General features: G+C 39.0%; 1 protein-coding gene across 1 annotated transcript in view; it reads right to left on the bottom strand.

Moving 5' to 3' along the window:
• The window catches only part of STMN2 (stathmin 2), a 55,875-nt gene that overhangs the window by 19,668 nt on the left and 18,849 nt on the right, over window positions 1-17,358 (bottom strand). Inside the window, exons 2-3 of the mRNA XM_081497062.1 lie at window positions 7,635-7,730; window positions 2,256-2,428 (exon numbers count right to left, since the gene is read on the bottom strand). Of these exons, the coding sequence (XP_081353188.1) occupies window positions 2,256-2,428; window positions 7,635-7,730 (269 nt within the window). The remainder of the gene's footprint in view (window positions 1-2,255; window positions 2,429-7,634; window positions 7,731-17,358) is intronic.

A 17,358-nucleotide genomic window follows, 5' to 3' on the forward strand; every position in this document is an offset into this window, starting at 1 on the left:
TTGAATTTTCATCTCAAATTTTCAATTTCAGCTGAGTGACTTTGAATTCTAATCAAGTCATAGCATCCCTATATTTCAACCTATGTCCTATAACTATACCTGTCACCTATAAGATGCCAATGCTTTGGAGAACTTTAAATTACCTTGACTGTAATATGTTCTCTACTACTGTAGTTAGTTATTAATATCTGTTGGAGACAGACTCAAATGACTGTAACTCAATATTCAGTTTTACTATGAGAACAAAGTTATAAATGACAGCAAAAAGTCTGATAAATTTTTCTAAGACAACTTCCTGTATATATATTTGGGTTAGTCGCTTAGTTTCCTCCTTTTGAAACCCAAATGTACAACAACAGCAATTGGTCAAATACAATAAATAATATGCAAAGAAATACTCATTGGATGTGAAGAGAACTTCATTTGAGTAAAAACTGAAATTGTGATCAGGATTGACACAATATAGGAAGACTTTCCAACCATAAAGTTTAAAACAAAAAGTAGTTTTGGGTTCAGAAAATTTAATCTAGGATTTACAATCTTTAAGTCTTGTTATTTGATGATATGTGGCAACCCACTCCAGTACTCCTGCCTGGAGAACTCCATGGAAAGAGGAGCTTGGAGGGCTACAGTCCATAGAGTCTCAAAGGGTTGGATACAACTGAAGTGACTTAGCACACACGCAGAGGTAAGTGTGTGCATTTGTGTGATTGTGTGTATATGTAGGTGTATATAAATACATAAACACATACATACACATTTGGGTTTGTTCTGCGATCCCTGTTAGAGAATTCAGTTTTTAGGAAAAGCACTATCTTCATTTTCTTTACAGGTATCCAACACAGAAGTGTGTAATTTATTGGCTGACTTTTTACAAGCATCTAAATGAAATTTTAAATGATTATAAATGCCAGTCACATCATAAGATCATGCATGTAGCATATTCTTAGTGATGTGATTCTAAAATATACTATGATAAAGTCAGTGAAAAGTACAACATAGTAATTTCATTTGAATTAATCAATAACATCTTGATGAGATGGACTTCCATAATCACAAAACTGGTACACCCATATTCAAGCATAATTTCTGTCTCTATGTACATTGTCCTTGGGGTTTCTGAATGTCTTCCATTTTTAATACCCTTGGCTTTTTTTATTCAGCCGATTGTGGCAAATTAAAGATTTAGTTCTGTAAGAAAAAGCTCTTGGATACGAATAAAGACCAATGAAAAAAAGAGAAAAAATGCCATCAAGGCTTAGATATGAGTACAGGAAGATACTCACTGATTCCAGGGAGGGTACTGATCTTGGATGAACCAACTTCAAGGACAGGGACTGAAGCCTTGGGGACAGGGGCCAGTCCCTGGGGTGAACAGCATTTCTGGGCAGGAAGCATCTCAGTAGGGGTTTGTGGTGCTTTTTGGTTCTGATGAAAACCATCCACCATGCAGACTCTGAGAGGGAGGACTCACCACTTTGGCCCCTCGCCCCATGCAACCCCTGGAGGCACCTTATCTAAGGCTGTGCTTTCCTGACAGCGAGGATAGGATAAGGTAGGGAGGTTTTTATCAGAAGCAACCCAAGATAGGAAAAGGGCACTAAAGGATTGAAATTCAGTGTCTGAGATCTTTGGTTTTAACTACCCTCAAAGCAGCAGATTTTACTTGTACTAGTCTGGATCTATGTCCAGAAGACCTACATGTGTTGGAATAGTGCAGGTTCAGGCATCATTGTCTCTTGGAACTTCTGCTAGAAGTGTGTGTGTGTGTGTGTATGTGTGTGTGAGAAAGAGGGAGGGGGCGGGGAAGGGAGAGAGAAGAGTAGAGAGAGAAGGTAAGAAGGGAGAGCAGAATTTTAAAACCTATGGATAATGAAGCTCCAACTAAATCTTAATTTATCTACTTAAAAATTATAATAGATAGCAGAACTATATGTAACTTTGCTCTGTATTTTCCAGTGTTAAATAAGTGTTTGTCCACTCAGTTGTGCCCAACACTTTGTGATCCAACAGCCTATAAACCTCCAGGCTCCTCTGTCCATGGAATTTCCCAGGCAAGAATACTGGAGTGGGCAGCCATGCCCTTCTCCAGGGGATCTTCTTGACCCAGGGGTTGAACCTGGGTCTCCTGCATTGCAGGCAGATTCTTAACTGCCTGAGCCACCAGGGAAGCCCTCTATTTCCCAAGTCTCTTATAAATGTGTTATTATGCATAATTTTAAAAAAACAAACAAAAAAACCTATGGAAAAGTTACCTTTCTTCTTTCCTCTGCAGCCTCCAGTTTTTTCTGGATCTCCTCCAGGGACAGGTCTTTCTTCTTGGGAGAAGCTAAAGTTCGTGGAGCTTCTGAGATGGGAGATGGTGGTTTTAAGATCAGCTCAAAAGCCTGGCCAGAGGCACGCTTGTTGATTTGCTTCACTTCCATATCTGAGAGATGAATATTTGAGAAGGTTAAGCATATAGAACACAGGCACACGTTTACTTAAATAATTTGCACACTGGCAATTAAAATTAGCCTTGTTATTCTGATGAAGATGAATAAAATGCTACATGTGATCATTTGTTTTGAACATATAGGACCCCTTTCTTTAGTATATTTATGGATCTATTTTAACTGAATAAATATTTACAGTGTTAGGAAATTCAACAATGTCCATAGGGAATTAAATCATGGTAGGCATGGCCAGAAAAAAGTTAGCCTGACTCAATTTTAGATTAAACTTTATTTTCCTTTTGAATAAACATGAGCCTCATATGAAAATCAAGTAGCACAGATTAAGGTTTATTTATTTTTTTGGAAATCACCATGGTTGGAAATGTTTGCATACTAACTAATGGGGAAAATAGCATAGTCCTCCAGTTCTCACACCTAATCCTATGGTTGGGAATCACAGGAGCTGGGTTACAACCAATGTAGCTCCCTGAATGGTTGGAGATACTGGGTTGGTCAAAAAGTTTGTTTGGGATTTTCTGTAAGATGTTACTGAAAGTCCCAAACAAACATTTTGGCCAACACAATATTCAACCCATTCAAGGCTAATGTGCAGGATTTCCTACTGGTTCCTATTTTGCCCTTCAGTGTGTCTGTTGATCTGAGTCATCAAGCAGCATAATGTCAGCCTGGGGAGGACATTGTGAAGGGAGCCTCTGTCTTCAAGGTGCTTACAGTCTAATGAAGACGGTAAGGCAGAGTCCCACAGTAATGTCTTTGCTTGTACTTACTCCTTGGAAGGAAAGTTATAACCAACCTAGACAGCATATTAAAAAGCAGAGACATCACTTTGTCAACAAAGGTCTGTCTAGTCAAGACTATGGTTTTTCCAGTGGTCATGTATGGATGTGAGAGTTGGACTATAAAGAAAGCTGAGCACTGAAGAGTTGATGCTTTTGAACTGTGGTGTTGGAGAAGACTCTTGAGAGTCCTTTGAACTGCAAGGAGATCCAACCAGTCCCTTCTAAAGGAGATTAGACCTGGGTGTTCATTGGAAGGACTGATGCTGAAGCTGAAACTCCAATACTTTGGCCACCTGATGTGAAGAGCTGACTCATTTGAAAAGACCCTGATGCTGGGAAAGATTGAGGGCAGGAGAAGAAGGGGACGACAGAGGATGAGATGGTTGGATCGCATCACCGACTCGATGGACATGGGTTTGAGTGGACTCTGGGAGTTGGTGATGGACAGGGAGGCCTGGTGTGCTGCGGTTCATGGGGTTGCAAAGAGTCGGACACGACTGAGTGACTGAACTGAACTGTACTTTGTTTCTACTTAGAATGCCTTCTTCATCATTCCCCAGCTGTAGACAAGAGCCAGGGGGGAAGAGGCATTGTGGTGGTTATCTAATTTATACACTCTGTACTTTTAAACAATATTTACATTCAATAACTGCATAATATGCATAATAATTTAATGGGGAAAAAATTAAAATAAATGTCTAATATGATTTAAAATATAAAAATATAATTTATAAAATAGAGTGACAGCTAACAGCTGCTAGGACATTAGTGCAATTACACAGCTTACAGCTTAGTGAAATATATTGATTTTTAAAAGCTCATTAGACAACTCTCTCTCTCTTTTTTAGATGAGTGTTATTGATTTTCATCCCTAGACTGCATCCCTCTCATTTCAGCCCCCTGTTTCTTCTTCTGTCCTCTGAACCCACCCAAATTCAGGCTAGTCTCTGTTGTGCATCACCATCTTTCAAGTATTTGAAAATAGTTATGATCTTCCATTTCAATTTTTTCCCCAGGTTAAAACATCCTCAGTGCCCCAAAATGACACTGTTTTTAGATCCTTACTGCTACATCACTCCCAAACCTCACAGGGCTTGCTAATTTATTACTGTCCCTTGAAAATTGTGGCAACCAAGCTGGCCAGGTTTCCAGGAAAGTTCTAACTAGAGCAGAGCAAAGAAGAAATATCACTTCTCTTGATGTGACTATTAGCTTCCATTAAATTCTTTTAGCAATATGATTAGTGTATTTTGAGGTTGTGGTCTAGACCGACCCCAGGTGAACAGGAACTGAACTTATTTAGATCTATGAATGTTCACAGATCATATTTGTGTGCTCAGTCGCTAATCATGTCTCTTTGTGACCCCATGGACTGTAGCCCACCAGGCTCCTCTGTCCATGGGATTCTCCAGGCACGAATCCTGGAGTGGGTTGCCATTTCCTTCTCCAGGGGATCTACGCGATCCAGGGATTGAACCTGCATCCCCTGCATCTTCTGCATTGGCAGGCATGTCTTTACCACCAGCACCACCTGGAATTGCACTCATATAGGCAAAGTCAATTCAATAAGTATATTAAAAATGATGTGGGTTTTTTCACAATTATAAAAATATTCAAAATCTTTGTGAAGGCATCCAAATTTGTACTTATACCTTAAGTACAATTCTATAAAAAATATGTAAACTTATGGAAAAGGATTTCAAGAGAACAGAGGCAAACAAAAATCACTGGTTTGATAAAGTGATGGGATTTTAAATGGATAGAGTTAGAGACTCCAAAATCAGAACCACCTGAATTTGCATCCATATAGTGATCCCTGGGTCAGGAAGATCCTCTGGAGAAGGGAATGGCAGTCCACTCCAGTATTCTTGCCTAGAGAATCCCACGGACAGCGGAGCCTGGCAAGCTATAGTTTGTGGGATTGCAAAGAGTCGGACATGACTGAGTGACTAACACTACTACTGCTACTAGTAAGCCCTTTTTACTAGGTGTGTGATACTGGGAAGATGAATTCACTTCTGTAAGTTTTCATTTCCTCATCTAAAAGATACAGATGAAAAGCACCTTTCTCACAAGACCATGGTGAAATTAACAGATAAAGGATACTTGTCCAAATTAATCAAATTACATACATTAAATATGTGCAGCCTTTTGTATGTTACTTCAATACAGCGGTTAAAAAAATTAAATTGTGAACATGTTCCAAAAAGATTTATACAGGATACTAAATGTAAAGCACAGGCCTTATAAATGTAAACAATTATTATTATTATTAATTCTTATTATAATGTTGGTCTACAGTAAATGCTTGTTATAATGTTGTCTACAATAAATATTATCCAGTACAGAAACACAAGGCAAGGTTAAAGACTTTGGGAATTTGAAATTCTCTACCAATTTTTTAAGGAAATAGTGCACGAACTATGGTGAATTGTCTTTCTGACTTCTAAGACTCAGCTTATATACAACTTCTGATTTTCATTTCCCCCTCTCCAATCCCTAAGAAAGCAGACACCATCACTATCTTCTGTGTCCTACCAGTAAATGTGTATAACCTCTGTCTTAACTGCACTGTGCTCCACTCCCTGGCTACCTGCATGTTGTAATTCTCCTCTCCAAGGCTGTGAGTGCCTGGAAGAGGCCTTAGCTGTACTTGTCATTGGCGCCTTTCTGAGCTGTAGTCATTATTGAAGCCTCAGTGACAACATATGGCGACGCATTAGTGTTTCAGAAGAGCAGTCCAATGTATTTGTTGACTGCATGAACTTATACAAAGTAAGCATGGGCCTGCATGCTAATGAGAATTTTGGTTGGAAACTGAAACTTTTTTGCATGAAAGGCATTTGCTTGTGAAACAGTTAATTCATAGTCATGATGCTTATACCATGATGGAATCAGTTTGGAAGAAAAACTCCTTTGAGTCCTGGAATATTTTAGAGGCATAGAAGCAGTTAACTGCCATAGATCCTTTCCCTTTACCTGTAATGTATTTCCTTACACACACGGAAAAGAAAAAATTGTCATGAGCCAAACAGGTAGCCAAACATCCCTCATTTTTACTACACATATAACAGCACCAAACATTTTGATAAAAGGGCAGAATTAAGTGAAGATGGGCTTCCCAGGTGGTGCTAGTGGTAAAGAATCTGCCTGCCAATGCAGGAGATGTGGGTTTGATCCCTGGGTCAGGAAGATCCCTTGGAGAAGGAAATATAAAATGGTAGCCCACTCCAGTATTCTTGCCTGGGAAATCCCATGGACAGAGGAGCCTGTGGGCTATGGTTCATGGGGTTGCAAAGAGTGGGACATGACTGCACTGAGCACATATACATCACATCAAGTGAAGATGATATTGTTGATAATGACAGCTACCATTCTGAATGCTTACAAGACGCCAGGCTCTGTGTTAAACATGAAACCATTTAAATGCCACGAACTTGCATTAAACCATTTAAACTCCACAAAAACACTGGTAGGAAGATATTAGAGTTAAATAAGGCTCAAAGAATCTGAGTTACCTGCCCAAGGTCAGTCAGATAGTGGCAGAACCAGGATGGTCATCAAACTAAGCAGAATGAACCAGGATAGATCATACCAAAAGGTTTTCACTGCAAAATAAGGTTCATAGCTATGCCAATCATTCAGGATTTTCTTTTAAAATCCTCTTTATCTGGACTTCAGTCATAAGTTAGTTTTCTTATTGGAACGTATTAGCTTGTTGAGACGCATCCAGAAAATACGGGGATTTTATAAAGACCGCGGGTACTAAGTTGTTTTTGTCGTGTCCGACTCTTTGCAGTGCCATGGACTGTAGACTACAAGGCTCCTCTGTCCATGGGATTTCCATGAACAGAGGAGCAATAATACTCCAGGCAATAATACTGGAGTGAGTTGCCATGTCCTGCTCCAGGGGATCTCCCCAACCCAGGAATCAAACCCACGTCTCTTATGTCTCCTGCATTGGCACTAGCGCCCCCTGAGAAACCCTTATAAAGACTACGTTAAAGCATAAACTGTTGGTGGCTGATTTTCTTTCCTGAGTTTTCTAACTATAAAGCATTTTCTTGCAAACTGTGATCTTCTCTAACTATAGCTTAGTGTATTATGTTATTTGCAAAGGGAAGCTTCAAACATATTGTGGATGTTGATATGCTGGATAAGATGGTAATAACAGCTCAGCCATCTTTCTTAAGCAACATTAATGTGCTGTTATTAGCATCAAACTCATATTGTTTTCAGCAAATAGCAATCAATAAGACCCATTAGCTAGATCCGGCAAGTCAATAGTAAGATCTACAAAATATTGATTTCATTATATGAGGAGCTGTGAGAGAGAAACAACCACATCCAAGCTTTTTAAGCTGGTCCAGCCAGCAGGGGCATTTTGTAGGCAACTCACCATCGTAAGTGTAGATGCTGATGTTGCGAGGTTCCGGGTAGAAGCAAGAGCAGATCAGAGACAGCATGGACAGTTCCTTCATTTTTTCCTTGTAGGCTGAAACAAACAGTTCAAGATTAGTATCTCTCATTTCCTGAATTTCCTCTGAATGCTTCATTTCACTTGAATAATTGTTATAGCCTCCTGTAGAATGAATGTTGGTAGGGACTCTCTTTCACAAATTCAATGGAAACAGAACTCTGGGGAGCATTTTCTTATTACAGAGGACATAAAATGCAAATTACTGCAGGTTAGGTAAGAAGTGAGGGGAAGGGAGCTAGAGAAAGAAAGGAACGTAGAAGGAATTGAGATCCAGAAAGGTAGGATAGACAGACAGGAAAGATATGGAGGAAACAGAAACAGACAAAATGGACAGAGATAGGTTCATTCTATACATGTGTGTGCAGGTCTGTTGTATGTAAGTCAGTTTCAGGAGGTGTGCTTTGTTAAATCTGAATGGCCACATATTCATTTGGAAAGAGGCAGAGAACTCATCAGGACAATTATTAAGCAAATACTTCCTCCAGGGACCAGTGTTGCTGCCTTCTCTTCATCCCGAAGTGCACTTTCATTTATCTCCCTTTTTCCAAACAACAACAAACCTGGACCGGAGACCTGATAAGGATCTCCCTTCCTCTATGCACACTCAGTTCGGAAGCCAAGCAGCTGCAGGGATTCGGACCTCCTTCCTCGTTCACCCCTCCCAACCCCCATTTCATTTTTCCCTTTTCCCCTCAAGAAGCCTCCTGCCTAGGTGACTGTGGGGGCATCTTATCACTGTTGGCCATCACTAAGACAACAGACGGGGATAAGGAGGTGGGATTCTCTAACCTTTGTTGATTCTTAATTCTCAAGAATAATAAATTAAGGAAAATGAAAGAAGAATCATTGAGAGGCTTTGTTCACTAACTTATGAGAACATATAAACAGATGGTGAGGTCCTAACAAATTGAACCTCACAGGGAGCTAGTGCCTCTTGGCAGGGTCTTCTGATGGTTATGCAACCCATGGGAGAGGAGTACCTTGGGAAGGTGAGAACTCACAGAAGGTTGTTTGGGCATTATTGCCAGGTGCATCTGCGGTTAGCCAGTAGGAAATAGGTTCAATATCTGAATGCTTTAGAGATACACAAATTTAGGTTGGAAAGGTTCTAAGAGATCATTTAGTCAACTGTCCACCCACCTTACCATCAATTTTGCAAATGAAATGGACCACAGAGGCTGACATCATACATGATTAGTGACAAAGTTGGGGTCTTGATAAAATGTAGTAAATCAAGGTCTTAAGATTGCCAAGAGGTTTCTAGCTCTACTTTCAAGATGAGGTTCAGTGTGTCAAGAGGGCTAGACACGCTTGTAAAATTGTCCAGGCAAGAATACTGGAGTGGGTAGCCATTCCCTTCTCCAGGGGATCTCCTCAAACCAGGGCTCGAACCTGGATCTCCTGCATTGTAGGCAGATTCTTTATCATCTGAGCCACCAGGGAAGCCCGGTGAACCACATACAAAGGTCAAATATTGCCATATTGCATATGGTGCAACCTACACATCCTGAACCTTTCTCTAAAAGAATCTCCTCCCCTATTTAGTTTATTTCCTTAAAATAAGCAACACAATTTTCCTTGTACCAAAACAGTTCTGCTAATACCTATTCTCCGAGATTTTATTAAATGCCCCTAGAATTTTAGAAGGCTGAAACCATATTTCTTTGTCTTATGTGTCTATTTATATATAATAAAAGTATGTCCCTTATAAAGGTTCCAGCCAATCTTCACATGGATGTTCAGTGTGAATCACAATATCACATAAGAACATTCTGTGGTTCAATGCGTATAATTTCACGAACTGATTAAAACCAAACAGCAAGGCTTTATAGCTTGTACGTTTTTTAGTAAGAGGATGCCATACGGTATCTGAAATACTTTTCAAAATTAAACACATATTAGAAGCACATGTTAAAGATATCATCCTTATTAGGAAAGGACAATCCAAAAGCAAAATAAAAGTTACTTTGTCTCACAGGAAAGGGAACCCTCCTACACTGTTGGCTGGAATGTAAACTAGTGCAGTCACTATGGAAAACAGTATGGAGTTTCCTTTAAAAAGACTAGAAAATGAACTACCACATGATCCAGCAATCCCTCTCCTGGGCATATATTCAGAAAAGATGAAAACTCTAAATTGGAAAGATACATGTACCCCAATGTTCATAGCAACACTATTCATAATAGCCAAGGCATAGAAACAACCCAAGTTCCCATCAACTATATATGTATTATATATTATATATATAATAAAAAAGAATGATATATTGCCATTTGCAGCAACATAGACAGACCTAGACAATATCAAACTAAGTGAAGTCAGTCAGACAGAGAAAGACAAATATTATGTGATATCACTTGTATGTGGAACCTAAAAAATAATACAAACGAATCTATATACAAAACAGAAACAGACTCATAGACATAGAAAACAAACTTAACAGTTACCAAAGTGGAAAGGAATTGGGAGAAGGGATAAATTATAAGTATGGAATTAACAGGTACAAACTACTACACATAAAATAGATAAGCATCAAGGCTTTACTGTATGGCACAGGGAACAATATTCAATATCTTGTAATAAGCTATAATGGAAAGTAATATGAAAAAATATAATGGAATCACTTTGTTGTACACCTGAAACTAACACAATATTGTAAATCAACTATACTTCAATAAAAAAAAAAAAGACTTTCCTTCTTATAGCGGTAACAGATTAAAGGTGTAGAAGAAAAAGATTTTCTGCAAAAGAAAACACTCCTCACCATCAGTCCTTAGTTTCTTGGAAATGCAGTTCACTAATTTTCAGTAAGGTCACTCATTGCTCTAATTGTGCTTGATATGGGTGTACACGTTGTCAGGAACCAACAAGTTTGGCCCCCATAAGTAATGTATAACTGTGACTGATAGAAACGCTATTCTTTCTACTCTGAGGTGGTCTGGCAACAACCCCAGTTGATATCCGTGGGTGATTTCTTTCTTGCGTGTGATTTCTTTAATAGCATCCTTCTTTTTCACTGGGGTATAGTAGCTTTACAATGTTGTTAGTTTCTGTTGTAAATTTAAGTGAATCAGCTATATCTATACAGATATCGGAGAAGGCAATGGCACCCCACTCCAGTACTCCTGCCTGGAAAATCCCATGGACAGAGGAGCCTGGTAGGCTGCAGTCCATGGGGTTGCTAAGAGTCGGACACGACTGAGCGACTTCACTTTCACTTTTCCCTTTCATGCACTGGAGAAGGAAATGGCAACCCACTCCAGTATTCTTGCCTGGAGAATCCTAGGGACGGCGGAGCCTGGTGAGCTGCCGTCTATGGGGTCACACAGAGTCGGACACGACTGAAGTGACTTAGCAGCAGCAGCATACAGATATTCCCTCCCTTTTGGACCTCCCTCCCACCCCCATCTAGGTCATCACAGAGCACTGAGCTGAGCTCCCTGCTGTATATAGAAGGTTCCCACTAGCTATCTGTTTTACATATGACAGTGCACTTTGATTATTTTTTACAAATCAGAACCTGTGACTCTACATGGCATGATTGACTCTGTCTAGCAGTAGATATGGCATAGATTTTCACTCCTATAGTTGCTCTGAATCCTAGGGAACCCCTTAAAGCCAGATGAAACCACAGCCCAAGGAAATTCTGATTGTTGCCAAGTAGCAAAGTAAGTAAGAAAGTGTTAGTCACTCAGTCATGCCTGACTCTTTGCGACCCCATGGACTGCAGCCCACCAGGCTCCTCTGTCCATGAGATTTTCCAGGCAAGGATACTGGAGTGGGTTGCCATTCCCTTCTCCAGAGGATCTTCCCAACCCAGGGATCTAACCCTGGTCTTCTGCATTGCAGGCAGATTCTTTACTGTCTGAGCCACCAGGGAAGGTAAAAAGTGATAGAAACACATGCAAAATAAGGTTAAGTGTCAAATAGAGGCACAGATGAATCGTACTAGAAATTCAGAAGAACCTCCAAGTCCTGGGTTTGTGGAGAGGGTGGTCAGGAATGACTTTATAGTTAGAGTTGCCAATTTAAAGCAAATAAAAATACCAACACCCAGTTAAGTTTTAATCCAAATATTGCATGGGACATACTGAAAACCATTCTATGCTTTTCTGAAATTCAACTTTAACTGATTATCTTGTATTTTATTGGGTTCACCAAAAAGCTTATTTGAGTTTTTCCATAACAAGTTCCTCAATGAACTTTTTGACCAACCCAGTATATAGTGGCCAGAGCCAAATGGACTGTGATTGTAAGCCTGAGTAGCGAAGAGGGAAGCAAAGAAGAAAGAAGGCAAATTTATTATTGTTGACATGGAAATGGTCTTCTAAAGAGACCATATGGAAAACTTTTACGGGTGGAACAGTGAGTTCACTTAAGGATGAATGACTCAGCTCATTCCAGGGAGCATCATTCACTTCCTAATCTTTGTGAATGGCATTCTCCGTGTTCCAGTACACAGCCTTCTCAAAGACTATGCCACAAAGGGGTGTTAGAAGTTGTGTCCTGATAGTAAGTCTTCCTTGAGGTCAGTTGTGTACCAGGATTTTGGGTAAGATGTTTTGAATTTTTGCTCATGTAAAAAGATTGTTGTGACTTAAAACGTTATGTTTATATTAAAACAAGCATGAATATGTACTAAAATGTTAGTATTTTAAGAATTTTTAATGTGTAAACTTAAAAGAAATTTGAACTTGAGAGTTTGAGCCCACACTTTGGAATATTTATGTGAGAAAGTTTGAGAAGCACAGAGTTGGCAATGGATTGGTTTTCTGTAAGTTCTGGTTTGCCTGTGTCACCCTGGTTTAAGCCCATTAATAACATCCTCATTCGTGGTTAGAAAATTTGCCTGTTACAAGTCATCCTAGCAATAGGGAGCCATTGAACATTTTTAAAGTGGAATTACCTAATAAAAGGCCCTTCTTAGATCTATTTGGCCATTTTATTCAGGAAAGACACCAGGAGACATACTGAATAAAGTTAAGAAACAACTGAATAAAGTTCAGTAGAGAATGCAGTGTGACTTTGGGAAATGGTAATGCAGAAGAAAAGGAAAGAGAAGATGCAAAGGATTTTCTGAAAGGTGAATTGATATAAATTTGGAGTCACGGATAGATGGAAGAGAGTGAGAGAGCCTCATGGCTGGATAGCCAAGGGAAGCTTTCCAGAGAAAGTGTTGCTAAAACTGAGTCCAGTAAGATCAGTTGGCTTTGCAGAAAACAGACCATGTGTTAAAGTACTGAAATATATATAATTTGGATAGACTTTTTATTACCAATAAAACAAATCCCCAGCAAGTGCAAATGCTATTAAAAACATGTTATTAAGATTTCACTATTGAAATTTCACCCTTTGAATTGACAATCATTTCCTTCATTGGTTTTTGGAAGTCAGCATATATTAATCTTTTCACTACACTCAACACCAAACAGAGTGTGCAAGCTTGTAAGGATGTGGGTGGAGGTAGGTAGTTCCATATAATAGTTTTCATTGTTGGCTGCATTTGCTATTAACTATTAATGTTTTCAAGTAAGTGTATTTCTCTAGTAAATTCATTTAAAATTCAACCCACATGATGTGGGTTTATAGCAATATCCACTTAACCTAATGGTGTATGAACACATAGTTTTTCCATTTTTTCCAAGTGGCTACAATGAACTTGAATAATAGCAATGTGTTTGCTAAGTCGCTTCAGTCATGTCTGACTCTTTGTGACCCCATGGACTGTAGCTTGCTGACTCTTCTGTCCATGGGATTTCCCAGGCATGGATACTGGAATGGATTGCCATTTCCTTCTCCAGGGGATCTTCCTGACCCAGGGATCGAACCTGGGTCTCCTGCATTGCAGGGAGATTCTTTACCGTCTGAGCCACCAGGGAAGCAGATGGTAAAATATCTGCCTGTAATGCAGGAGACCTGGGTTCAATCCCTGGGTTGGGAACATATAGCATATATATTATATATGTATAAAATTGTTTCTCCCATTCTTCTAAATATATATCAGACTCTAACCCTTTACCTAAACTTTCAAATACATCTTAATTTTATACATATTGTGTTCCAACAAGAAAAAGATGTATATTATTCATGGCAATATACTGCATTGTTTTTGAAAGGTCCAAATAATTAAAAATGAGTTGTTAAAAAAATGTTCAGTTTTCTATTTTACCTGTCTTGTGTGGGAGTGGCCATCAATATGACTTCTCATACTCATTTTGTTATTTGACTTGGAATCAGTTGTGATGATATCACAAAAATATCATTTGTTTACTCATTCTGGGAAACATTTTATTTGACTCCTCAGTTTTGGCTAATGCTGGTGTAAAATAAAGTGATATGTATTAGACTTCCTATTAACATATGAAAGACAGTTATGGAATGCTCTGGAAATATCATTTATATACTATTTTGGGAAGAAATACTTCATAATCCCTGAATGGGCTGCTTGTCTATGTCCCCACAGAACAGTGTTCTTAACATCTGTATGAACACAGTCATTCAGGGCACTGACCACCTGACTATGGACTTGTGTTCAGGGGCTCTGATGAAGGACCCTCAGGGTCTGTTAGCACCTTCCTTTCTTCCTTTCCTTTCTCATGTTTTCTCTGTGATCATCTTAGTCCAGCAGAGGGTTTTGTTTTTTTTTTTTGGAAAGTCCTAAAATACACAACTTGGAGTCAACCTAAATTTCTTCTTTTGAAAGGTCTCTAGGCAGAAAGTAAAGGGCCAAGGTAGATGGTATACAGAATGTAGGATATAGTTCCCTAGCACTGGTTTCACAGCAAGTATATTTGCATTGGTTTCTAAGAGATTTCATTGACAACATTTGAAGTTTTCCAATTTTTTACATGTGAACAGCAAATTAAAAGCACCTCTTTCTTTGGGGAAAACATCCTAGCATTTTCAGGTAGGGGCATCTTTAGAATCAGGCAAATGGGGGTGACAGTTGTGGATATTCTTGGTAGTCCTCTGGGTGCTCGTGACACGGTTTCAATGACATAAGGGGAGAAACAGGGTCCTAGGCTAATTAGGTCTAAAAAGACTCAAGATTTCTACCCATAATCATTAAACACTGAACCCACATTCTGACATTAACCCACATTAAACACTGAACCACCGATCTCCTAACTCTTGTCTTCCTCTCTAGCCCTCCTGTTTTCTAAGTCTTCAAATAGGTGAGAATCAGTTACCTATAAGCTCTTTTTTTTGATACTTTATTCATGTCATAAATTAAGCTTCTGCTGCTCACTTTAACTTGATTTTGACCATAGTGTGTGTGTGTGTGTGTGTTGTGTTTGGTAGTGTGATTGTTTTGGGGTCCTAGAGCCTCAGGTCAGATTATTTTCTAAAAGTCAAATCTATCATCCCGTTTAGAAATACTTTCAAGAGCCCCATCACTGATTTTCCTCTTGAAGGATGAAATGCATGAAAATGACTTTATTTAAAACATTTGCATACTATATTGGCGTCTATCTGGGCCCAAAAAAACCTTTGCTTGATGAATACATAATTGAGAATTTAACATTTACATGAAAAAGAAATCTCAGATTTTTCAAGATCTATTTTAACATCCCAGAAGATTTCTGATATGAGGTAATGTTCTAGATATTTCTGCCATGATGATGTAATGCTAATTGGCTTAGTATAAATATGGATTCAGCTGGTATTTATTCCATGCATATCTCCCCACAAGAATTATGATCTCCTAAGCTATAATAACCTCAGAGGTTTTGAAAGATTAATACTTTGATCAGCCAAAGCAGCGTATTTTTTCTGTAGGAATAGATATCAAATCAAATCACGGGACATTTAAGAAGGTCAAAGCTGAACAACCCATCATTGGATTTTACAGAAGCATATGAAGCTCTTAAATTTCAATTCCACTGATAATTGGTCAAGCAGTTGTAACAAGGAAAAGAAACTGGGTGACCTGAATCAGTCCCTGTGGTCAAAACTGTAATAAAAGCAGTAAATTGTATCAACTTGGAGCTTCACCTTACTCTTACTTCCAAGTCAAGCGTCTGTTGAGTTTAATGAGAATTTAATCACGCAGGGTGCTGTTCTTCTATCTTTCCCTGTGATGAAAGAAATTCTTGTAGTCTTACATGGAGACCAAACTACACTGTAGTTTGCACAGGAGTAATGGAAGCATTTAATTTTGTCTGCAAGTCAAGATTTTATTACCAAGCGTAATTCTAGGTATCAAAGGGTATGTTTTTCTTAAGTCTCCAGCAGTAGTCACAAGCCTAGGATGATAGCTAAATTGGTTGGGACTAAAATGAGAGAAAACCAGAGTGAAAGAACAGAGTCTGTTCATCTGGCTGAGTGAAGTTCTCATAGAGCAATGGTTTTTTTTTCTCCCCTTCCCTGTGGTCTCCTGAACTGGAAAGTGTTAGTTGCTCAGCTATGTCTGACTCTTTGCAACCCCATGGACTGTAACCCACAAGGCTCCACGGTCCATGGAATTCTCCAGGCAAGAATATTGGAGTGGGTTGCCATTCCTCTCCGCAGGGGATCTTCCTGACCCAGGGATCAAACCTGGGTTTCCTGCACTGCAGACAGATTCTTTACCATCTGAGACACCAGGGAAGGGCCCTTCAGGGGCTGCCATGATGTCCTCTGAATTGTGTCTTCAAAATGGCTAAATGTGACACCCAACTGATTTAAATCTTGTCCTACTAATTTTTAACTTTTGACTGAGAGTAGAAAAATACTTTGTACCCATTCTTAATTCAGCAAAACTCATACTTCCTATGCAGACTGACTATGGTATAAATTCTAGAATCAAAAATGTTGTGGTCATCAATGAGGAGGATATTGATTTCTTTATTCTTTGTGTTGTAACATGTAGCCTTTCTCTAGAAAATAAGCCCTGAGTTCCCCTTCACATGGATTTTAGAATTAAGTCTGACTATGATTCATGTTTCTGAATTGCAAAAGGAAGTATAAAACTGCATATATGGTGAATTTCCTATCATATTCTCAGTGCAAGCAAGAACTTTCAGAAATGAAAAATGCAAGACTTTTATGACAAGTGAGAAACAAAAAATACTATAAGATTCACAAAAAATTTATCGCACTTAATGGGCCAGTTGACTTTTCCCTTGAATTGATCAGTGGTTTAGACACTAAAGATACAATGAATTCAAAGGGAGTCCTCTCTGTCATTACAAGATGGGGTTGCTTATCTTCAGATAATGGAATATGCTAATTTATACAGAACATTAAGAAGAAAACAATCCGATTAAGCAGGGACTCTGCAATAATTTATGGGACAATTCCTATTAGTTATGTGTGTATGTGTGTGTGTGTGTGCTCAGTTGCTTCAGTCATGTCTCACTCTTTGCAACCCTATGGACTATAGTCTGCTAGACTCTCCTTTCCAAGGGGATTCTCCAGGCAAGAATATTGGAGTGGCTTGCCATGTCCTCCTCCAGGGGATCTTCCCAACCCAGGGATGGAACCTCTGTCTCCTGTGTCTTGTGCATTGCAGATGGATTCTTTGAGTCACCCACTGAGCCACCTGGGAAGTATCCTGTTAGTTATATCCTGATTTAATTCCTCTACCAATCTGAAAATTTGCTAGAAGTCAAAAGCATAATTCTTGAAGTTTTCACACAAACCTCTACTCCCTTGGAATGG

Source organism: Giraffa tippelskirchi, chromosome 6 (genome assembly GCF_054371585.1).
Source record: "Giraffa tippelskirchi isolate mGirTip1 chromosome 6, T2T-mGirTip1v1.2.pri, whole genome shotgun sequence".
NCBI classification, from domain to species: Eukaryota; Metazoa; Chordata; class Mammalia; order Artiodactyla; family Giraffidae; genus Giraffa; species Giraffa tippelskirchi.